Source organism: Aspergillus affinis (assembly GCF_023601865.1).
Source record: "Aspergillus affinis strain CMG 70 chromosome Unknown NODE_61_length_193485_cov_92_287067, whole genome shotgun sequence".
NCBI classification, from domain to species: Eukaryota; Fungi; Ascomycota; class Eurotiomycetes; order Eurotiales; family Aspergillaceae; genus Aspergillus; species Aspergillus affinis.
In genome coordinates this window covers 158,609-181,410 of record NW_026515842.1, presented here as the reverse complement: position 1 = coordinate 181,410, position 22,802 = coordinate 158,609, and the positions used below count along the sequence as shown (strand labels likewise).

Below are 22,802 nucleotides of genomic sequence, written 5' to 3'. Positions count from 1 at the left end.
TTATGTTTGAAAGGCTGCTTACCACATATCATTTTTAAATTTGCACCGACTACTGAATTAAATGTGAGCTTCATGATCTTTGTCAGAAATATGGTGGATCTGCATGTGGATTTCTGGGTGATTACCCAGAATATCTTACGACATCAATGCCAGACACCTCACATAAAAGTGCATATTACTCTTTGTCAGCACGTCCCAAAAAATTGCCAATTTTATAGATTTTAGTTAACCGGCCCCTGTAATTTTTTTTCAAAAAATACGGACCCTCGCAAGCGAGGGTCCGCCACCCATATGCAATGTATCACCCATATGCAACTTTTTTTTTACCTTTTACTTTAACCTCAATTTACTACACCACCACATAGTAAAATAATTAATTTAATAAAAGACATAGATGAATTAGTCAGTTTACTACTAGAATACAAAAGCAATTTATTTTCTACTGCGTTTTTTGGCTCTTCCATGTTTCCTGATTTCGACTAACACCTTCTTCCATTTCCGCCTCATTTTTTCTTGATCGGCTTTTTCGCTCAGTTTATATTCTTTTCGCTTCATTTCTTTCATCTGGTTTGAAATTATAATACCGATAATCCGTGTTTGACGACGAGATGTATTATACCGGACGTGGCGAGCTCCCATAATAGCTTGTGTTCGATCAAATTCCATCTGTAGCTGAAGGGCCAAAGTAGCCTGCGTTTCAGCACCTTTTGCAAGCTTTGCTAACCCATCTTTAAACTGCTGAGTTGTAGAATCGTATTGACTAAGCCGTAGGCTTATTCTTCTCACCTTTTTAGCGGTTTTTGGAGTGCTAAACTCGGTGCTTTGTGACGTTGTTGGTAGTGTATCCGGCCGCGGTAGATTGTCATGATAGGGGTCATATAACTCCAATTCATCAGTAATAAGCTTGGAATTAATAGGCCAAAGGCCTGCAGTCGGTGGTAGCACGCCATATTTGATACAGCTCGCTATGGCAGAGGCCCACGAATGCATACGGGCAGCGCAACTTACCATTGAAATAGTTCATTCCATTGTCAGTGCGGATGCAACAAGTAGGAATAATCTTGGGGTGTGGTTTTACACGCTATACTACGGTGCGTCCCCTGTCACGGTAAGGCTTCATGGGGATGCTGACCGGATTCACCCAAACAGTCTTCACTGCCTCACTGGTGATCAGTGGCCGCTTATTGTGGGCACAGCATAGAGAGAATGTGGTTGACGAAGAAGGCGTCAAGGAGTCGAAAATGTTACTTAGTAAGGCAGAAACTGTTTTCCAAGAGATAGACTGTGACAACAGTCTGGTCTTGAGCTGCCTTGAATACATTCGCCGACTTGCCCGAATGTGTAGTATGAAAGGTGAGCCACTGTTTTCCATTGGCTTCCTAATGTGCATCACGAACCGCTTGTTTTTGACGATGTAGGAGAAGTCGCACTAAACACCTCCGACGGCAGCTCGGATGCTGCCTCGACCTTAGATCCGTCAGTATTGAACAACGAATCCACTTTGGATCCTGCTACTGGCTCGACGGAACCAGCGTTTCACAATGTAGAGGACATGGAGACATTCCAGCTTTTCTCATCCGAAATGTTCGACCCATCTATCTTCGAGGGCTTTGATCAATCGCCTGTCGAGGGGATTGCCACGGGAAACGGTTTGGGGGAAGGCTCTCCGCGCGGAGACATTTGAAATCTATCTAGCTAGGAGCTTCATTGAAGTATATAGTTCTCGACAGGATAATGACATCATCCGCGGGTGGCCGGGCTTATCTCCCCGACCCCCACATTTCCCCGCATGTTTATCTCCCAAATCTCCGGTCCGGCCATGGGACTACCTTAAATACCGCTTCCCAGCAAGCACCTCCTGCAGCATCATGCGCTACAGGCCTGATCATTCCATCATGTCGTCCAACCCCGCGCCCACCGCCCTTACCCAGATTCCGTTGGCCGAGGACGCCCGTCCACGCTATAGCGATGTCGAGTTGCGCGACTACTTCCAGTGTATCAAGCTCCCACGAAAGTACCTGGACTCGATTGTACTAAAAGACGCTGCCCAGGCCCGAACGAAAGAGGATGGGCTGCCCCTGCTGCAGGCCCTGACACGGCACCACGTCTGTAACGTCACTTTCGACAATCTTGTTCTTCACTACTCCGCACACAAAACCGTCAAACTTGACCCGGCGGAGCTCTACGCCAAGATAGTTCGCCGGCGCCTAGGCGGACGATGTATGGAAAACAATGGCCTTTTCGGGACCGTCCTTCGCTCGCTCGGCTATCAAGTGCGCAACTGCGGAGGCCGCGTGTCGCGGGCCATGAGTCCCTACCCAGAGGTCCGGCGCAATCAGAACACGACTTACGACGGCTGGAACCACATGCTCAATCTTGTGCGACTGGACGACGAATGGTACCTCGTGGACGTCGGAATGGGGTCCATGGGTCCCAATCTCCCCATTCCGTTGCGCGACGGATTCGAGACCATCAGCATCCGCCCACGTTTGATTCGCTTGCAGTTACGCTCTCTACCCGAGTCATACGCGACTACGTCCACCGACAGCGCACAACCGCCAAAGATGTGGTGCTTCGATGTCTGCAACAACCCAGCCGAGGCAAAAAACGAGTGGGTGCCGGTCTATTGCTTCGCCTTGACAGAGTTCTTGCCCCAAGACTACGAAGTCATGTCCTGGTTCACGTCGACAAACCCGAGATCCTTCTTTACCAGGTACGTCACCTGCACGAAAATGCTCATGGACGAGGACCAGGAGGTGATCGTGGGCAATGTCACTCTGTTCAAGGAGACAGTGAGAGAAGCCATTGGCGCCAATCGTAAGGTAATCAAGGAGTGTAGGACGGAAGAGGAGCGTTTGCAGGCGCTGGCTGAATTCTTTGACGTGCATCTCACGAATGAGGAAAAGAAGGGTATTCCAGACGATAGGAAGTTAGCATAGACAGATAAAGGGTACGGTGAGCGGAATCATGCGACTTGATCTTGATGCCAGCCATGTTATCCCATTTCCTTATACAGAAGTCAGTTCTTGGACTATACATGTGTATCTTGCATGCGTGCATCCATGCGCCATGTCGCAATTCTTACAGCATATAAGCGCGCGCGCGGCAGAGCCGAAGGGGCCACGATCGCTGACCTTAGATATATTTTCTTCAAGCTGATTCATTGTCACCTCAAGTCCTCATGTGCTCCTGTTTGAAATTTATGGTATAGCGTTTTTTCAGCACGTACTTCTATCCTTCTATGTGCTAGTAGTGATCGCGTTAGTAAGAAGGTATTGGATCATGAAAGTTTCGTATTGCCTAGTAATTTGTATGCAGAATCGAGGCTCAATGAAGGTCTGATCCTCTTGATTTAGAGGATCGAAACGAAGCTATTTAACATGCAATATGACTACGTGGCTTCTTTGAAATCGGCTTATCTTGAAGCCATGAAATGCCGTCAGAGTTGATCTAGACGGAAGCGGCAAGGTGTTGAATCCTGGCGGTAAATTTGCCCCATATTCGCTGACAGAAGGCTGTGTCATAGTTTGTCGACATGGCGAAATGTATCATTGCCCGAACGGTCTCCATATTCGGAGCCGTAGAATGTGCTGTCGAAGAGAGATTCTCCTCCCCACCTCAAGTAGAAGGACATCTTGCTCCTATAGGTATTCTTACATTGTGGTATTTGAGTCAGTACTCGCTTCAGCTCACTCTTCCTATCCGACGCTGGGTCCGAATACTGGCTTCTTTCCACTCACGAAAGACGGTCGTACAGCTACCTTGTATATCTCCCCGGCAGTTCCGCTTAACCCGTGCCATATCCAGTGCTGCCAGTTTCGCCCCCGGAGTCTTAATTCCTGGTTGACGAACACGTCAAGGCTACCCCGCTTTGACAGGAGCCGACCCACCGGGGAAAAATGATGATGCAGCCAAGGTAGTTAGATCCACTGCTGGCTCGCGAACTCCCCATGGCTGTGGCCCACCGGGACTACCATTCCGAAACTCGGCTTCTTCCCCGGATAAGGCATGCTATGTAAATAGGTTCTTCAGCATGCGCAAGAGACGCACCGAGCTAGAGCTCGTCGTTTCTTTGATCCAAATTCACCTCTAAAGATCATAGGAGAGCATACCCTAATTGTACACCCAGGGATGGATCGTCCACGGGTAGCTCGACCACCGGTAGAAATACCAAAGTCGCGAAGCACAGTGGAAGTCTATATCATCGACACAACGAGTTTCATGAGCGGGTTCCCGGCGTCGTCCTTTGTACATCCTCTTGTACCCGGCCTTGACACCATGAATGTCCCCTCTTACGCGTACCTCATCAAACACCCCGACTTGAAAACCAAATACAGCACCATGATGTTTGACCTGGGCGTGCGTAGGGGCTGGGAGAACAGCCCTGAGGCCTTCGTTGCGGGAATCAAGGACAGGGGATACAGTATAAGCGTCAACAAGGACGTCGCGACCATTCTGCGCGAGAACGGACAAGATTTGGAAGAAGTCGGGGCCATCATCTGGTCTCATTGGCACTTCGATCACACCGGCGACCCACAAACCTTTCCCACAACGACGGACCTGATTGTTAGCCCCGGCTTCAAGGCAAATATCATGCCTGGCTACCCGACGGACAAGGTCTCCCATGTGGACGAACAGGCATGGCTGAGTCGCGAGTTGCACGAAATCGACTTCACGGCCAGCGCCGGACCCCAAAGACTTCGGATTGGTGGATTCGAAGCATACGACTTCTATGGCGATGGCAGCTTCTATCTCCTAAACTCGCCCGGAAATGCAGTGGGCCATATATCTGCTCTCGCCCGTACAACCGCCGATCCTCACTCGTTCGTGCTTCTTGGCGGAGACATCGCTCATGATTGTGGCGAGCTCCGGCCGACACCGTACACTCCGCTGCCCGACATAATTTCCCCCGGCCCCCTTCGCAGTAAACCTTCCACCTTCCCGGGAAGCATCTTTCTTGCCATTCATCCTAAAAGGATCGGCAGGAACCCTTTTTTGACCCAGTTGGAGGTGATGGGTGGCACCATGATGCCCTGGAGACAATGCAGAGTATCCGGAAACTGATGGAGGCGGATGTCTACGACAATATATTTCCCCTCATGGCTCATGATATGAGCTTGACTGGTGTTGTTGATTTCTACCCGAAGCCAGCCAATGCGTGGATGGCTAAAGGGTGTAAGGAAAAGAGCAGGTGGAGGTTTCTCAATTCGTTCACTCCTGCAGATGACGGATCTCACCATTAGGTAGTAACCCGCGGCTGTAGCTTCTGTGGCCGGGTTGTCCGGGGCCTGTGTCATTTACTTGGATACGTACAATCTGTTCTTGGTGCGACGGGTGCGCATAGTCTTCATCATATGTTATTCGAGCTATACATAAACAAACCAATCTATTTAGTGAAATCAGCCCCTGCCCTTCCGGGGTTGGCGATTCTCCAAAATGCTATACCCTCTTCCCACAGTGAATCCTCCCAAACATCTGTTTTACCGTCACTTCTCCACTTTCTCACTTCGTTCGGCCTGGTCGGACCCCAACTGACCTGGTCCCCATTGACGAACGCAGCAAATCCTTCGTTCCATCCCCTCAGCCATTCTTTCTCCTGGTCCGTCAGACCCCGGGAAAAACCAGAACCCCATAACCAGATGGGTATGTCGGTCAGGTGAGTCACTCCCCATTCGGACGGTATTGTCTCCTCGACGCACACAAGACGCCGAGCATACTCCGCGTTGAGACGTTCATAAACGGCAGTGTAGGAGTCTTCTGGTGTTCGCCACCGACCGTACATGATGTTCTCATCCTTACATTCTCCATTCAGGAGGGTCACACCACGACTTTTCATTCTTCTCGCGAACCGCCCATCATTGATCCGATCAATAAGGTCCTTGGGGTAGGAGATATCATCTGCCAGGACCCGAAACTCGGAGACTTTCATTTCACTTTGAATCTCAATCAGTCTGTGACAAGGAAGAGCCCGAAGTTTGGCGAGTTTCACGTCGTTGTCCAAATCGATAGGAATACCGATCCGAGTGAGGAATTCATCAAACTGCTCCTGATGATCTTGTAGAGCCTTCGGCCTGACGCCTGGACTGTTCGAGAACATGGCGACCCTTCTAATGATGGCATTTTCTGCAGGGACACGCCACAGTTCGTGGGCCAGCTGTTGGAATGTAGAGTACGCTCCGGCTGAGTATCCAGCGACCGTGATGTTTGCTGGATTGCCGCCGAAGCATGAGATATTCGCGTGAGTCCATTCCAGAGCTATTCTCTGATCCCACAGCCCCATGTTCCCAGGCGCTTGTCCGGAAGCCCTTGCTTCGGCAACAAGTTCGCTGCTCGTAAGGAAGCCCAGCGCGTTGAGTCGGTATGACGGTAAAACCATTATCGCCTGGAAGGCGGAGTCGCTCAGGAGAGGCACCAGAGCTTCTGGGACTAGGTTAGCAGTTCCGACTTGTAGGAACCCTCCATGGATGTAGAAGCACACCGGCCAGCCGTCTTTCGGGGCAGGTCGAGCCGGCACCCAGATGTTCAGCTGTAGGCAGTTTTCGTCCACTACAGAAGCATCGGGCATGTTGCTGCTGGGAGGCTGTGGGCACACCCAAGTACCACGCGTGAACTGCCCTGGCTCAGCCGCTGTCCTGTAATGATAGCCCGGGGGCAGCCTGCGTGGCGCGCGGAAACGCCACTGAGCAGTCGGCGGCAGAGCGTATGGTAGACCTCCAAAGTAGCGCACGACTGGCGTACCATCAGAGGTGACGGTCAGGCCTTCTATATGACCCAATGGTCCAGCACTGAAACGATAAATTTCTCGCTGGTAGCTCATGGCGCATAGATTTGGGTAGGGGTCAAGAAAAAACTGGCTGTCGACTTTGTACAGTGGGGGCAAGACCTGGTGCAGAGCCACTGGTTCTTAGTAGGAAGTCTGCCAGTGACGAATCTCACAGCTGTCTCTCCTTGTGCGACAGTGCCTCACACTGGTGTCCTTCACCCGGTCTATCATCACCTGGGGACACAGCGGGAAAGCCGGCATGGGGTATCCGCACGTCCCGTAAGCGCAGATTACCTTCCCCGTTGCCAAAATGGCTTGTCGCTTTCTCCCCGTTCTTTCCCCGGCATCGGAAGCATATTTTGATTGACCTTTTGACTGCAACACACGTGATTCTAACGGCCGAATGAACTAGAAAGACAACAGTTGAAAAGATGTGGCTACAGACCTTGTTTCTCGAGATGAGACTATTTGCTTTACTACTCTTGTTTCGTCCTCATGACAGTCTCACTCCAAAGTTCGGCCTTCCTCGAGGCTATCGAGAAACATGAACCATCTTCTATTGCTGTCGTGGAGAACGACACCGGCGGCAGCTTCTCTTATAACTCCCTGCTGCACAGGATCACGCGTGCTAAAGAGCTGCTTTTGCTGAAGACGGGTAACAGCGACAGACATTTCCGGCGAGCGGATTGCTTTCATGGTAGAAAATGGCATTGATTATGTGGGTGTGAAGAATCTCGTCCAGAAGATGTCTATCCACCGCATCAGGACTAAGCGTAACCTACAGTGACCCTGCTGGCTATCCTCGCCTCCAACGCCATTGCTGTGCCATTGGCGCCTTCCTGTCCAGTTCCTGAATTGAGGTACATTCTTGATAATAGCGAGGCGCTGGTTCTGATCTCGTCGAGCAAGTTCACTGCCAAGGCAAGCGAAGTACTTGACGATGGCTTGACAAAGCCGCCCTTATACTACCAATTTGACGGAACCTGGCCTGCCCCAACAGACGATAAGGAAGTCACTCTCTATGACTTTTCCGATGAGCTGTCCGGTGGCATGATGCTATTCACCTCTGGAACTACTGCACGACCCAAAGGTGTTGTACTGTCTCTGGCCAACCTCACCGCTCAAGCAAGCAGTCTCCTAGAAGCATGGCAATATGCCCCGAGCGATCGACTCTTGCACGTCTTGCCCCTGCATCACAATCACGGCACCGTGAACGCTCTCCTAACACCGCTACTTGCCGGTAGTAGCATCGAGTTTATGTATCCTTTCAACGTGAGCTCCGTATGGACGCGGCTTGCCGCACCGTTTCTACAAACTCCGGGTATGAACGGCATCCACAAAGCGGCCGGCGATGCCAAATATGTTACACAAATGCACATAGCATTCTTTACTGCCGTACCTACGATCTGGTCTCGTCTACTACGCACCTACGAGTTGCTTTCTCCCGAGATGCAAAAACCTTGCCGGCAGGCAATCTCCCCAGGATACCTCCGACCAGGCATTTCCGGGTCAGCCGCCTTACCCAAGCCGATTCGAGACGGCTGGGCCGAACTCTCCGGGGGCAATCTGCTACTTGAGCGGTACGGAATGACCGAAGTCGGAATGGCGCTGTCCTGCGGCCTTGAAGAAGTCGATCGTGTTGACGGCTGCGTGGGCTGGCCTTTTCCATCCGTCGAAGCCCGTCTCATGGAGACCGACGACGATACCGGATCTCAAGTCGTCATTTCCCTTGGCGTAGAGACGGATCTTGACTCGGGCAGGGAACGCGTTAGGGAAATACAACTCCGCGGACCTACGGTCTTCAAAGGATATTGGCGTAACGATGAGGCGACCGCGAAGGAATTCACCACTGACGAATGGTTCAAGACAGGTGACATCGCCGTACGATGCAGGGTTCCAGGCTCGGGCTTGGGTAAGTCTGGCTCTTGGGCGCAGGGCCCCGCCTACTTCATTCGGGGTCGCCGAAGTGTGGATATTATCAAGACGGGCGGGGAGAAGGTTTCCACCCTCGAAGATCGAACGCGAGATACTGGCCCTGCCACAGGTCGAGGAATGTGCTGTGGTCGGTCTGGCTTCTGAAGCCTGGGACCACAAAGTTGCAGCGGTGATTGCGCTCTCAGAAAACAGTCCGAGTGAATCCGAGCCGATCAGCCTGCGATATTTGAGGGATTCTTTGAAGAGTCGCCTCACAGCCTACAAGATTCCGCAGGACATGGAAATCGTGGATATGTTACCGCGCAATGCCATGGGGGAGGTGAATAAGAAGGAATTGATAGCCAGTGTCTTCGGGGGTATCGAGGGCATTAGAAGAAGAAGCTTTAGTCTAGGAAAGGGGCGCGTGTCGTCAGCTGCGACCACAACTACATGAAATCGGAAGAGGAAGGTCTGATCCACGGGGATGAATCTGCTTACTTTAGAGCGATCTATATAATGTGTGAATGTTCGTGTTCTGTGACCTCGATGTAACCCCTACAAGAGTACCTAGAATTAGATTTCACCATTGAACTACCTCCGCGCAGCTCGATATGTCAAGGTTTTTATGGCAAGCGACAAAACTTTGAATTGGCGGGAATGGCCTAGCAAACTTGTATAATGCATTAATTTCTGAAGTCCTGCAATGGGAGTGAGCATAAGAGAAGCTAGTGAGGTCGAATTGCGCAATTTATTTGATTGGAAGAGAGCAAAGCATGATAATCTCTCTTTGTCCACACTATCCCCTTCAAATATCGCCTACAACAGCTGCTGAACTTGTTGGCCCGCTCCCAATACCTTGTCTTCCTCAGATCGACGCCCGACGATTTGCAACCCGATAGAGTGGCCGTCCATCGCTGAAGGGTCGTAAAGTCCCCAGTTCCAAGCGTCGTGAGCGTTGCGTGGAGAGTGATCCCGGGGCCACTTTTCATCTAGATCTTTGCAGGCTTGTCCAGCTGGAAAGGTCAACGCCGTGTAATCGAGGAAATTGAACAGCTTGGTATACCCGGTCCAGCGGCAGGATCCATGGGTGACGGCCATAAGTAGTACATCTACAGGCGGTCCAGACGGCGACCGGATTCTGTCCCACATGTCGTGATAGACCTGTTGACTTGCAACCTTCCTTTTGCTTAGCTCCCAATATTCGTAGACCGAGATTGGTCCCCCGCGATTGACGAGTGCTTCGATCTGCGGAATGAATGGCTCGCCACCTGCGGCAACGGCTCTGCGAATATCCTCGCCTCCCTCTGCGGCGTAATATTCATCCTGTCCGGTCCTGGTCAGTCTCTTGATAGAGTCTAGAAGTAATTCTGGTTTCGGGGCTGGCGGTCTTACCATGATGTCAATGCACTTGGAGTTCAAATTTGAGTCCCATTCTACGACCTCATGACCGACAGCCTTCAGTCTTGCAACAAGCTCACAAAATACCCGTTCAATAGATGGATGCACCTTTACCACACCGTCATCCAGCATTGACCCGATGACAAGTGGTCTCGTGGTCAAGTCTTGGAATACATCCTCTCTCCAAGGGATCGGTGGCAGCTGGGGGTCTATGGTCCAGGGCGCTGTGGAGATCACCAGCTTCGTCACCAATATGAGAGAGCTTAGAAACCGTGCCATCGGCCCAACCGCTGAAGGAACATGCTGTTGGCCATCTAAGGAGACCATCACACCTCGATAGGACATGCGTCCACTCTTTGAAGGGCTGTCAGCGTGGTCTGATGCAAGCGTTCTGTGTTATGCTCACACTAGGCTTCAAGCCCTATAGTCTATTCATATGACTTGGTATGCGTATGGAGCCTCCGACATCAGTCCCTCAGCCAATCAATGAGCCACCTAGAGCGAGCAAAGCTGCCTCTCCACCAGAGGAGCCCCGGGAGTGAGTTTCGAATTGGCTGGATGTGTGGTCAAGCGCCAGAGCGGATTGTCAGTCTCGCTCCACTGGTCTAGTCAGCGTGTTTGCATAGATCCACAGACCGTAAAGGGTTTCTGACCATGATACTCTGAGGGAGATTGGTTTTTGCGATTATCACTGCTCCCAGCTGCTTCAATGTATGTACCATAGGCGCATCACACTCTGCTAGAGTAAAAGCATTTCCGACATAGCCTAAAGTCGAGTCTAGTCCTTTGATATTAAATTGATCTTTGACTAACATGGGCACACCGTAGAATTGACCTATCAGTCGACCATGCGTCCGCTAGAAATCGTCTAGGTGCCTAGCTTGATCAATTGCATCGTCGAAACAGATCTCTGTCAGACAATTCGTCTAAGATCTAGCTATTAGACACTATCTTTTCGCTAATCCTTGATGTGTTATGTTACCTTTTTTTGTGCCTCACGGGCTCTGTATGATCGATCAGTGTCTAAACAGCTGCGGTCTCTCCTAGTGCACCCACCTTCCAATATAGGCGCGAATCAGCTCTTCGGCCGACACTTTTTCACAGCTCAGCAGGCTCGTTAGTGCTTCGACGTCTACGATATTAGCCCCGAGGGTGTCTGAGCGCGGGTCACTGTTTGCTGGCGCATGTTTTTGAACTTGCGCATCGCGAATGGCTCGTTTAGCTGCTAAAACTACGGCCCAAGGCATATCTGGCTTCATTGCGTGTTCTTTGGAATTCATGGCCACCTTCCCAGACAGTTCTCGCCAATGGACTCTCCAATATGATATGAGAGATCTCCTTAGTTCAACCAACTGACTCTTGATTGACGGGGACAGTCCCACACGAGCCCGGGGCACCGTCGGATTCAAAGCCGGTCGAGCCCGGCACGCTTGTCATGGCGATATACCGGCGCGGTGGCTTTCCGGGGGAGCCGCGGACCAGGCGGCTAACTCGAGGGGGCGATCCGGCTCTCGGGGAAAGTTCCCGTGTCACGTTCCCCTCTCGTTCCCTTCAAGTGGGCTTTGCCTTGGGCGCATCATGGGCATCAGTGGTAGCCCCGGCGGTCTTGTCCATGGTTAAGAGTGTACAAAGATGCCAATGTTCAAGTAACACCGAAATGTCCTTGCGACTGTAAAAGCCCTGTTCAGGAAACCGCAAACCAACCCTATCATCGATCTTTCGCCATGGCCAATACTACCCATGATACCTTTCACGTCGCCATCGTCGGTAAGCCTGCCAAAGCCCGCCTACCTTGTTGGAGCGCTCCACTGACTAGCCCTCTTATTCAGGTGCTGGCATCGGTGGTCTCGCGCTGGTGATGGCTCTCCACAAGAAGGGGATCTTCTTCACGCTGTACGAGGAAGCCGACGAGTATTCTGTAGTATGGTAAGTTTTCACCTGCAGAGCTTTTAGGGAGCTGACCACCACGACTCACGTTCTAATGGTGGTGTGATAAAGTGCCGGCATTGGATTCGCCCCTAATGGTATGTGCACCATGGATCTCATTGAACCTGGTTTCCGACCCCTGTATGAAAAGGCCTGCGTTGGAAACAAAGGCGAAGACGCCCAGAATATCTTCTTCGAGGGCATGCTTTTGGAAGAGGGGTTTGGTACGCCTGGACTCGTCCTTCTTGCGTGAACAGGGCGGTTTAAATACTGATGCTCGTTTTCCATATACAGGACGTGGTCGACCGTGGCATGGCAGATCTGGATGGGGCCACCCTAATTACGTTCGCAAATCCGTCAGTACACCGGTCGCCTCTTGGAGACCCACAAGGACGGTGCTGATCAAGTTTCCAGGCACACCGCAAAGCCTTACTTGACATCATGACCAGCTTTATCCCGATCGAAAACGTCAAATTTAGCAAGCGCCTGATGAATGTCGAACAGCGCACAGCCGGTGTCTCCCTCACATTTTCCGACGGCACGGCCGCCGAGGCTGCTATACTTGCCGGTGCGGATGGTATCAAAAGCACCGTGCGCGAGCATGTGCTGAAGGATATATACCCGAGCCAAGTGTCACCAGTGTATGCAGGTGCTTACTGCTATCGAGCTGTCATCCCAATGTCCGAAGCCTACCCAATCCTCGGCGACCTGACAGATGTGGCCAAGTTCTATTTCGGACCCAAGCGTAGCGCCGTGACCTATCGCATCAGTGGCGGTGATGTGAGCGTTCCATCCTTATCCAAGGCCCGCTTTCATAGCATTAGCACATCCTGCTAACAGATCTGTCGTTCGACAGGAATTCAACTATCTTCTCTGCGTTGCGGATTCCGACGACGCGTGGAAGCTAAAGGACGCCGTCACGGAGAAGATTACACACGAAACCATGATGGCCGATTTCGAGGGCCCGGGCGTCGACGAGAGCTTCCGACAACTTCATCGAAAAGCCAAGCCGGTTAAATGGGGGTTCTTCCATCATCGTCACACCGCGACATACTTCCGCGATCGCGTGGTTCTGGTCGGCGACAGTGCCCACGCGTCCCTGCTTTTCCAGGCAGCAGGCGCGGCACAGGGCTTAGAAGATGCCTTGGTGCTGTCGAACGTGCTCGCAGAGCTTGCCAGACTCCCGGAGCGCGGCGCAAGCCAGCTGCCCGCGATCCGTGCAGGTCTGACTGCGTACGACTCGGTGCGGCGTCCACGGGCCCAGAAGCAGCTGGAGCAGGCGGCTGAGGTAGGCCACATGATCTTCTTTCAGCACGAGGAAGCGGGCGCCGACATGGAAAAGATCCTTCCCCGGCTGCAGCAAGAGCGGTTTAACTGGCTGTGGTTCTACGATATGAACGACGATGTGCAGGAGGTGCTTGGCAGGATGCAGAAAGAGATCAGTACCAATTCTCACGGTGCGAAGATATAATTGATGGTTTCTTGGCGGTAGTGAGCGAGGAATAATGTAATTAGGGAACATCGTGGACTTCAGTATACTTGATGTTTAGTCGGTTATGTTATTACGTTGGACCATTGGATTCAATGGTATTTTAGAAGAGCAATTCTGTCTCTTCACAGGAACCGCGGACATTGAATCAAGAGTCTAAAAACATGTGCCGCTGAGATAGGAAGTTGGGCCCGTATTTTGCCAACTTGATCTCGCAAATATGCAACTCACGACACCAGGCATTCTGGGGTCGTCAAATACCGCAAAGACGTGTCTACTTGGCCATTCACTCAGTCTATGCATGCTCATTCCCTTGATACTGGGCGTTTTGCTTCCTTTTTTGGGGGGGCGGGAGGTGGTTATCCCCTTGCCTGACCAACTTGAAGCCATTTACATGCCTACATGTGTCATTGAGCAGTCAACTGCGCTCGAGTTGAGCGAGGCCTATACTCTGTTCGCATTCTCCCGGGCGAGTGGCGGGTATTTTCTTTGTTCGTCGGCTTATCAAATACACACATTCCAGGGACAAGAGCAGTTCTAGCTACAAAAACGAAAGCTTCTATGTCGGTACGTCTACAATACGTAGTATTATCAAATACTCAATCTTGCATCACAAGTTAAAGACACTGATCACTGTACGGGAGTAGAATAAGCGCGTTCTTGCATTTTAAAACTGATCCAACCCAAGCCTTCTTGCCTGGGGCGTCTTCTATTCCATCGACGAGAAGTCTTTGAACCGATGGTGACAGAAGGGCACAGGTGATCTAGTCCACCTAGGAGAGTGCTCCTGCTCATCATATTTCACAACCGGAGCCAGAACTCGCAGATCGGCGCCAAAGACAGAATCCGAGAAGTGCACATAGTACTTCTCGTCCTTGATCAGATCGCTATTTTTGTCCCACGCGTCCAAGATTGAATAGTATAAGGGCGCGACATGCACGTCGCTGGACCAAGCGGGGAATTGGTACTTGTCGTTGATTTTCTGAACAACCTGTCGTTGATACAGTCGGATTTCAGGGTCCAGTGTAGCCATGTTATAGGCTGTCAGTGAGGCGTGGCCATGATACGAGCCTCCGAACTTCGCGCGATCTCGAATGGCACACATTATAGTGAGAGCGGTCAAAATGCCTGTCGACATATCCGATATTGGCAGGCTGGGAAGCACGCCTTGACCTGGAGGGTAACCTAATGACTGGCCCATGACATATGAGGATCCGGCTGCCGCGTCCGCGACTTGCTGCCAACCGGGTCGCTCTGCGTAGTATCCATCTGGCCCGTAGCAATTCTCGTCCATGTAGATGATGCCTTTCCCCCGCTTGTTTGCCATCGCCAGTGCGGCTTGCAGACCAAAGCCGCGGCGCTCCAGGGAGCGCAGACGGTAACCCTGCAGGATGACATCGGCTTGGTCAAAGAGGTGCGTCAGCCTCTCGTGGTCGGCGGGATCCTCCAGGTGCAAATCCACGGTGGTTTTCCCCGCCGTCAGAGAGGAGGGTTGCGCCGGCGTGTAGTCCTTGAGTTTCGACGAGTTGACTCGGATAACGTCGGCACCCATGGAGGCAAGCGCGGCACCGGCGGCCGTCCCTGCTATGATGCGAACCAATTCGACCACCTTGATCCCGGCCAGGGGTCGATTGTCATCGACTTTGGGGAGAGGCGGAGGCTCGAGTGGGGGACACTGTGTCTGCTGCCGATAGTTGACGAGCGGATGTCGTGAAAGAGATCGGCCCATCTCAGTCCGACGCCACCTTTCGGGCGAAAAGACGATGGAGCCCGAGAGTCCTTTCTCAACCATGAGCTGTTCGATCTCCCGCGCACAATACGTGCGCACGCGCTCCTGGATGAGCGCATACGCGGCGTCGTGGGTGCGGATCTCGGCGTCAAGATCTCTGCCAATGCCAATGAGGGCCAACATCCTCCACGAATCGAGCGAGCCGTGAAGCTGAAACCAGACCCCGTTGTCTGCCGTCTCGTATATGGCTGTCGCGCGGTACACAAGCGGTGAGTTAGAAGCGCGGTCTTTATCCCATTGAGGGACGGTCGGCAACTTGATCACGGCTGGACCGGTGTGTCCGTCGATATTGACCAGCGCTGGAGTAGCTGGGTATAGTCCTGCGTGGTTGGTGTCGACGTAGGTAACGGTGCTGGTGGTGATGCCACGGAGACGAAGGATCTCCAAACCAACAATGCCCACCATGGCATGTAGAACTGCTGTGACAGCCTGAGACTTGATGGGTCCCGGGATGCATGGCAGATCATCGCCATGAAACACGACACCATCGAGTAGAGCTTCCTCTGTGGTGAATCCAGGCGTTCTCGCGGCGAGGATGCGCAACAGACGACTGCATTCCGCTGGAAGTGGCAGGAATTCCCTGTCAACCACCGTCCCGGCCCCATAGCTGTCTTGAGGTTCTTGTACTAAAGCGTCGGCGGCCATGATGTCTATTCGCAAACTTAATGTTCCAAGACGAGACTGAAGTCAGTTGACAGGACCGTGTTGGACGGATACATCATCCATCTCTCATGTGCTGAGGGTCGACCCGGCCCAGATCCGACTTCGGCTGAGCCGTCGATCCCCCGAGAACGCATACCCGGATTTCCCCCGCCACTTTATGACAATGCCAATTGAACATTTGCCAGCAGAGATGCGGGTATTCAACATGACTATGCTTTACTGATATATTCTTACATGCCCCAAGGGTTTGAGGCGAAGTCCAGGCACCATTCTGCGGTTGTGTCTGAACCCCGAACAAGATGCCACAAGAGATACGCACCGTTGCCATTGTCGGCTGTGGAGTGATTGGAATGGGCTGGGCCACTCTTTTTCTCTCCAGGGGCTTGAAGGTCATTGTTTCTGATCCTGTAGAGGGAGCCAATGATGCCCTCGAGCGGCATCTACAGCAGGCGAGGCCGTTCTTCGAGGAACATGGAAATTTCGACCTGCTCGCCACCAACTATGAGTTTGTTAGCGATATAGTGCCGAGGTTGGCTGAAGCAGACTTCGTTCAAGAGGTACACCTGTCTTGTACAAAGCCTTGGGCAAGTGAGCACCTCATGGTAAATCACTACGCTGACTTTGATCTTCCTTGTAGAACGGGCCAGAGCGCCACGAGTTCAAGAGAGGGCTCATGAAGACACTAGATGAGCACACTAGACCAGGTGTTGTGATTGCATCGTCATCCTCCGGTCTGCCGTCCTCGGCATTCATCAAGGGGTGCGAGCGAGATCCGAGCCGCATCCTCATCGGTCACCCATTCAACCCGCCCCATTTGGTCCCGTTGGTTGAGGTTGTGCCTCATCCCAGGACTAGCAAGCAATCCGTCTCCGCCACGATGGAGTTCTACCGATTCCTTGGGAAAGCCCCCATTCTGCTGCATTATGAGGTCCCAGGATTTGTATCAAACCGTCTCCAGGCCGCAATCAACAACGAAGCATATAGTCTCATTAGTCGGGGCATTGTTTCGACTGAGGACCTCGATTTGGCTGTTACCGAAGGGCCCGGTCTTCGCTGGGCCCTCACAGGCCCAATTGCTACTAATGCGCTTGGCGGAGGAGGTGGATCAGATGGCTTTGCACAGCGAATCGAACAGCTAGGGCCATCCATTCGAGCTTGGGAAGAAGATATATTGAAGCATAGGTTTGATTGGAGTAACGAAAGGTTATCCGCGTTGCAAGATAGTGTTACGAAGGGGCTGGGGGGTACTGACTGGTCCAATCTGGTGCAGGAGAGAGACTCGGTCCTAGGACAGCTGCTAGCCGCGAAGGGCAAAACAACTTCTATGGGCACGCAATTACCATAACACATTCTAAAGGTTTATCCTAAGTATCATTCATAGCAAACCTTGCTATTTCCTCGACATTTGTCTGCTTGTCTTCTACTTTGTATGTGTGGATTTTGTATGTGATGCTGCAACCTCGTAGACTTTGATCAACCACCTTTGGTATGCAATAAGTATATGGAAGGTGTAGCTTTGGCATTATGAAAGTGTTGTTTCCACAAAAGCTTTCCACATGTCTGGATCTACATCGCCTCTCCTCTCTTTACAGGACCAGGCAATGTGAAGATGTACAGGTTCAAGTCCCCACCTAAGTCAAGGTACAGTTGCTGGCCTAAACCAGCCGTTCTTAGATCAAGCTTGGCCCACCGCTCTTCCAGCATGTGGCATCTACGAGTATCTTTAGTCCAGTCACCAGCCAGTTCCATCGATGCATATTTACATTTTTGGGAGCCACAAGTCGAACCAGTCCGCAAAACTCTTGAAACTCTGCTCTTTTGCCCACTTCTCATAGGGATCAGTGAGACGCGCCCGTGACTTCACACACGAGGTTGTTAGCACGCCTTCTCAAGCGGAAGCAGGAGGGATACAATTACCGCGAACCCGTGACCCACATTCGCGAATATTTGCATGTTGAACAGTTTGCTGCCTTCTGCCAGGATTTCGACTGTTCTGCTTCGCTCGGCGGGCTCAAAGAGCTTGTCTTCTGCAGGCACCGAAAGAAAGATGGGTTCTGCAATTTATCAGCAGTGAGGAACACTCTGTGACTTCGTTCGTCTACGGACCGTCCACTTTGGGAATATCTCTTTCCTTCAAGAAGGAAGGGTGAGCGATAGCTCCGGCTTTGCATATCCCCTCCGCAGACAACTGCTGGCAAACAAATCGGGCACCCCAACTGATGGCAGGCATGTTAGTCTTGGCTCCACCCTGGTCTGGGTGTGGCACTCACCAGTATCCCACGCAAGCGAACTTGACGTCCTTGCTTGTGCCGTATTTCGATTTAACGTTCTTTATCTATTTCGCAGCAACCTCTTCAGAGGCCGTGAGGTGTCGGTTTTTCCAAGCCTCAAAATCGAAGTTTGGGTCACTCAACGGTGTCGCAGAGTACTTTGTTACAGGATCCTGCAGTATTTCGAGTTACTACTAAGATTCCTTTACGCGAAAATGGCTTGGACACTCATACCCCGAAGAAATAATCCACACCAAGCGTCAGATAGCCGCACTCGGCAAAAGCGTCCATCATCAAGAAGTTACTGATGTGTAGGCCAAACGCGTCGGGGAAGAAGAGGACAACATTGCCATTGGACCTCTCCGGGTGAGGTTTGGCGATATATGTGTCGACGCCCCCAATCTGCGCGATGGATCCAGTCGGCTCCCCGGTGTGAAAAGCGCCTTTCAGGCAGCACAGGTCGGCCGGTTTTGCAAGTATGTTGTCCATGATAGTAAGGGTTGTTGTTATTGCGTGAAACCTGCAGATTTCGGACGTACGATGCATTCAAGTCTGACAACAGTTAAAGATAAGACGGACTGGCCTCATTGTTGGTCGGAAGCGTCGGAAAGCGCTCCGGGGGACTAATATAAACTGATAGATCCACAGGGCAAAAGCTCCCCACTTACGGGGAAAGTTCGCGGAGTACCGGGCGGATCGTGATAACTATTGTCTTCTCACCGTCGTCGGGTTCTCGCTTGTTCTCTTGTCACCATGCAAAATTTCTGAGAAAGCCACTCAACTAGAGTTCTGGCTGTCCTGTGCTTCCAAGATACATCTGACTACACCAGGCGTTCTTTATTCCTCACTCTATAGTATCAAAACATATTGTTTCAAGCCCCTCTGGCAAGTCCCGTCCAGTTGCTAGAACTGCTTGCTCTTCAGGCGATATGTTTGGTTTCTCACCGGCGATCAAGACTGCATCGATGATAGGGGGAATATTTGGATTAGGTGGATCGGCACTGGAAGTGGGCTGGCAAGTATTGAGCTCTGCCAGCTGAGATTTTCCCGGTCTATCTGGCAGCCTGGGTAGCACACTTTCGTCCGTGGGCTTCTCCGCTCCAGCGAAACGGCCTCGATGCTATCCCAGCCCCCCCCCCCCCCCAACGTAAGCGCATTTGGTAGCCTTCACAGGGAATATTTCTCTCGGAGCAAGCCCCACAGATGGGCCGTCCACCATCGCATTTTCTGCGGCGGCGTCTGCAGGTCCAGCATCCACTGTGGGATCGGGTCTTGCGGGTGGACATGCTTTTCTCGGCCTGGCTTGAAATGGACTTCGTGAGTAATGCTGAGATGAGGATCAGGGACCATGCCTTGTGGGTGAGTGTTCAAAGGGACAAGGGGTTACCACACAGAGTCCAGGGGGGCAAGACCTTCCATGTCCGGTTAGGTGCGGATCTGCGTAAGGGACCCACTCGCCTTACGATATACTTTCTGTAGTTTCTGAAGCCCTACGAAATACTCCTATGTCGGGATCACCGAATTGTTGAAATCCCTGGGTTCCACAAAGCCGGCCTATTTCGAACAAAGTGATCAGCAAAAGAAAGTGTTCTAGATAGCACAATTTGAAAAGTTCTATGAAATCAATCCATCATCCCTTGCGTTGAACTCGCGCAACAAGCCCAACCCATTGCGGCCTGGCACACACTCAAAGATCTCCCCCGACGAATGAAAGATTCTCCTTCCCAGGCCCCCCTACTAAGAAGAGGACCGGACCAACCAAATTCAGGGATAAACAGATAAACGAGTCGTCATATGCATTCCGGTCGGAGCTTTTCGGGTTTCTGGATTTCCTTCCTCCCCTAGACTGACCTAAGCGAAGCAAGACGGGGAATGCTTGTGTTGCACTGACGTAAGTTGCCCGAGATCAACTAGTTACTTACATAGTCGTATAAACTTCTCATATGCGAAGCTCTCTTAAGAGCATGAATACGATTTGATTGAGTCCAAGGAGAGATGATATCACCATCAAGTTCAGATCATTTCCAAATTATTGAACACAAAGTTCCCTGTCAGCACATCAGGGAGTACCCCGGTGCGACATTACACACACAGGAAGATATTCTACATCTATCCGTCAAACAATACATCCCTTGGGATAACCCGGACCCACAACCTGGGTATGTAACAGTCATTGGTGCGCACGCCAACGCCTTTGCCAAGGTAGGTAGAAATCTGTATCAAATGCGTCAAACAGGGCCTCTTACCGGATGTATCGAAGATTCCTGTACTCCCCCTTCTTATGGAATCTGAATGGATATGACATTGATCAATAGAAGGTTATGAATTCAATGGGGTGCCACTGACTGGGTTACAGGAGCTATATGGGCCGCTCCGGGAGGACATCATCTGTCATGCCAAGACTTATGGGTTCCGCATCCGAGCTATTTGGATCTCTGATGTAGCTCACCAGGGACAGAGTGCGGTTTTCAACGAGGATTGGCTTGGAAATAATCGTACGTGGTCCCTTACTGCTCTATTGCAACTCTCAGTTTTCTGAGTTAGTGAATCTGCAGCCAGTTGGTTCGACCATTCCCGCGATCTACTCAACCTAGTCAATAACAAACGGACGGATATGCCACCTCCCATTGTCGGAATTGGACATAGTATGGGCGGTTCCCAACTGTTCGTTCCCCTGGTTCGTGCGGGCGTATACATCCTAATCAATATCTTTCCAATAGCGTATATCTCAGCCTGATCCATCCCTGTCTCTTCCACACCCTAGTCCTGCTAGACCCTGTGATTCAGCGGCCGGATACACGCACCCAAAACCATGATATATTGACACACGATCGGCTCATCTTTCCGTTCACACAAAAGGCTACCCACAGGAAGGATTCCTGGCAATCCAGAGAGAGGCTGCAGCCGAGACCTTTAGCCGAAGTCCTATCTACAAGGCATGGGACAAACGAGTCTTGCAAAACTGGTTGAAGTATGGACTTCGAGATGTTCCGACCCCATATCCCTTGGACGAAAGGGCTTCATATGACCAAAAGCTCACCGGTAATCTTAACTTCCTGCTATCAAGAAGCCACAAGTTTTGCACGCCCTTACTACGACAATAGCACTCACTATAGCTGGGAACAACATTGCTAACCGCACCATTTCTCATCCGGATGTTGACCCTGCGCTTATCACTTCATTCCCATTTTACCTTCCTGGGCCATCGCAGCTATTCGAGCAGCTACCCCACGTACGACCAAGCGTTCTTTATGTCTTTGCTGAAAAGTCACCTATGTGCCTACCGGCCCTCTGCGAGGATAAACTCTATCATACAGGCACGGGGATGGACGGCAGTGGTGGGGTGGCTGCGGGACGTGTTAGGTCTACTTATCTGGAGGGACTTGGTCATCTAGTTGCACAGGAAGCTCCGAATCAATGTGCTGAAATGGCGGCCCGCTGGATCGGTCCTGAAATTAAGCGCTGGCAGGACAAGAACAGCCTAATTACTACAGGCAGGAAGCAGAAGATTTCCACTGAGAAACGCGCTTTAATTTGACTGGGATTAAATCTAGGTTTTGACAAGTTTTTTGTGGCAGTTCTGTATTATTAGTATTGTTCACCAGCTTATCTCGGTGTTGATAATTTTACTAGGCGGGTGTGACTTCGCACAACAGAACCTGAGGCAGCATCTACCAAACGAATCAATTGTATTGCAGTATTTCAATGTATCAATTAGTTGCTTATTCGTTTCCGTTTGTCTCGTGTTGAAGCTGCATTGTTTGAAGTGGAGGTTGAGATTCCTTTTCAAAGCTTGGTCATATACTGTACCGGTGGCTAGACTTCTGGGGGCCATATGGGAAGGAGAGTTGCTATTAACGTTGACCATATTTGGATATATATGGTCCAATATCTCAGTAGACAACAAAATTTCCACACCGCGACATTCAACCAGCAATGATAACCAATACCGGCGTAATAACGAAATCAAGGGACCAGACAGTCTCAAACGTCAAAAAGAAGCAAACAAGAAAAGAAAAAACATACAACAGCAGGGATTCGCTGGTGGTCACCCACCCAACTACTAACCTGCCGGCGTGTGGCTTAAGTACGGCTGAGCGGACGGGAAGCCCTGTTCTCCACACCCTGTGGTCGTATGTACTGGTTAACACTAAGTGGTGTAATATAAAGTGCAAAATTATAGAGGTAGTAGGAGGAGGAGTAGTATTTTTTTTTCCGTCCGACGGACCGAGGTGCTCTGAGAAGGAGCACGCGGCCCTATAACCTCCTATAAGGTACAAGGGACACCAAGTGCGAGGACACTTTGGTTTGAAGAGAATTTCCTGGCAACTTTAAAGGAGGATTTCAGGATTCTCTTAGATCCCAAAGATGTACAGAGAACTTTAGATAGGCAATGAACTCAGTTAGACAAAGAAATCGAGTTCAATATGCTGTCACCATCGGTATAGAAAGGTAACCATTAGGACCCAAATAAATACAGAACCCCATTGACCCACGGAAAATGATACTAGAAAAATAAACCCCAAAAGAACGAAATCCGAAATCCGAAATCCTCACCGATAAACTCGGATTCAATCTTTCAAGACAGCA

General features: G+C 51.1%; 10 protein-coding genes across 10 annotated transcripts; 6 read left to right on the top strand and 4 right to left on the bottom strand.

Moving 5' to 3' along the window:
* Positions 1-967: 967 nt before the first annotated feature.
* Positions 968-2,939, top strand: KD926_009007 (arylamine N-acetyltransferase family protein; the record flags this gene model as incomplete). Its single annotated transcript, XM_053101600.1, has 4 exons — positions 968-1,091; positions 1,150-1,353; positions 1,419-1,649; positions 1,696-2,939. The coding sequence occupies 4 exons, from the start codon at positions 968-970 to the stop codon at positions 2,937-2,939; spliced, it is 1,803 nt and encodes a 600-aa protein (XP_052954887.1).
* A 1,339-nt stretch (positions 2,940-4,278) lies between these two features.
* Positions 4,279-5,064, top strand: KD926_009006 (MBL fold metallo-hydrolase; the record flags this gene model as incomplete). The annotated part of the gene is made up of 1 exon (XM_053101599.1): positions 4,279-5,064. The coding sequence occupies one exon, from the start codon at positions 4,279-4,281 to the stop codon at positions 5,062-5,064; it is 786 nt and encodes a 261-aa protein (XP_052954886.1).
* A 322-nt stretch (positions 5,065-5,386) lies between these two features.
* On the bottom strand, positions 5,387-6,817 carry KD926_009005 (uncharacterized protein; the record flags this gene model as incomplete). Its single annotated transcript, XM_053101598.1, has 1 exon — positions 5,387-6,817. The coding sequence occupies one exon, from the start codon at positions 6,815-6,817 to the stop codon at positions 5,387-5,389; it is 1,431 nt and encodes a 476-aa protein (XP_052954885.1).
* Positions 6,818-7,258: 441 nt separating this feature from the next.
* On the top strand, positions 7,259-9,131 carry KD926_009004 (Malonyl-CoA synthetase MCS; the record flags this gene model as incomplete). Its single annotated transcript, XM_053101597.1, has 3 exons — positions 7,259-7,460; positions 7,548-8,761; positions 8,808-9,131. 3 exons carry the CDS (start codon positions 7,259-7,261, stop codon positions 9,129-9,131), a joined length of 1,740 nt encoding a protein of 579 aa, XP_052954884.1.
* A 362-nt stretch (positions 9,132-9,493) lies between these two features.
* On the bottom strand, positions 9,494-11,334 carry KD926_009003 (amidase; the record flags this gene model as incomplete). Its single annotated transcript, XM_053101596.1, has 3 exons — positions 9,494-10,429; positions 11,058-11,079; positions 11,132-11,334. The coding sequence occupies 3 exons, from the start codon at positions 11,332-11,334 to the stop codon at positions 9,494-9,496; spliced, it is 1,161 nt and encodes a 386-aa protein (XP_052954883.1).
* Positions 11,335-11,799: 465 nt separating this feature from the next.
* KD926_009002 (monooxygenase) lies at positions 11,800-13,472 on the top strand (the record flags this gene model as incomplete). Its single annotated transcript, XM_053101595.1, has 6 exons — positions 11,800-11,842; positions 11,905-12,001; positions 12,074-12,225; positions 12,296-12,357; positions 12,416-12,781; positions 12,858-13,472. 6 exons carry the CDS (start codon positions 11,800-11,802, stop codon positions 13,470-13,472), a joined length of 1,335 nt encoding a protein of 444 aa, XP_052954882.1.
* Positions 13,473-14,199: 727 nt separating this feature from the next.
* KD926_009001 (CoA-transferase family III) lies at positions 14,200-15,924 on the bottom strand (the record flags this gene model as incomplete). Its single annotated transcript, XM_053101594.1, has 1 exon — positions 14,200-15,924. One exon carries the CDS (start codon positions 15,922-15,924, stop codon positions 14,200-14,202), a length of 1,725 nt encoding a protein of 574 aa, XP_052954881.1.
* Positions 15,925-16,241: 317 nt separating this feature from the next.
* On the top strand, positions 16,242-17,287 carry KD926_009000 (uncharacterized protein; the record flags this gene model as incomplete). Its single annotated transcript, XM_053101593.1, has 2 exons — positions 16,242-16,499; positions 16,580-17,287. The coding sequence occupies 2 exons, from the start codon at positions 16,242-16,244 to the stop codon at positions 17,285-17,287; spliced, it is 966 nt and encodes a 321-aa protein (XP_052954880.1).
* Positions 17,288-17,508: 221 nt separating this feature from the next.
* On the bottom strand, positions 17,509-18,701 carry KD926_008999 (dienelactone hydrolase; the record flags this gene model as incomplete). Its single annotated transcript, XM_053101592.1, has 6 exons — positions 17,509-17,653; positions 17,706-17,800; positions 17,860-17,996; positions 18,049-18,158; positions 18,213-18,277; positions 18,447-18,701. The coding sequence occupies 6 exons, from the start codon at positions 18,699-18,701 to the stop codon at positions 17,509-17,511; spliced, it is 807 nt and encodes a 268-aa protein (XP_052954879.1).
* A 714-nt stretch (positions 18,702-19,415) lies between these two features.
* Positions 19,416-21,750, top strand: KD926_008998 (uncharacterized protein; the record flags this gene model as incomplete). The annotated part of the gene is made up of 6 exons (XM_053101591.1): positions 19,416-19,571; positions 20,268-20,414; positions 20,569-20,707; positions 20,768-20,889; positions 21,083-21,254; positions 21,317-21,750. The coding sequence occupies 6 exons, from the start codon at positions 19,416-19,418 to the stop codon at positions 21,748-21,750; spliced, it is 1,170 nt and encodes a 389-aa protein (XP_052954878.1).
* Positions 21,751-22,802: the final 1,052 nt, after the last annotated feature.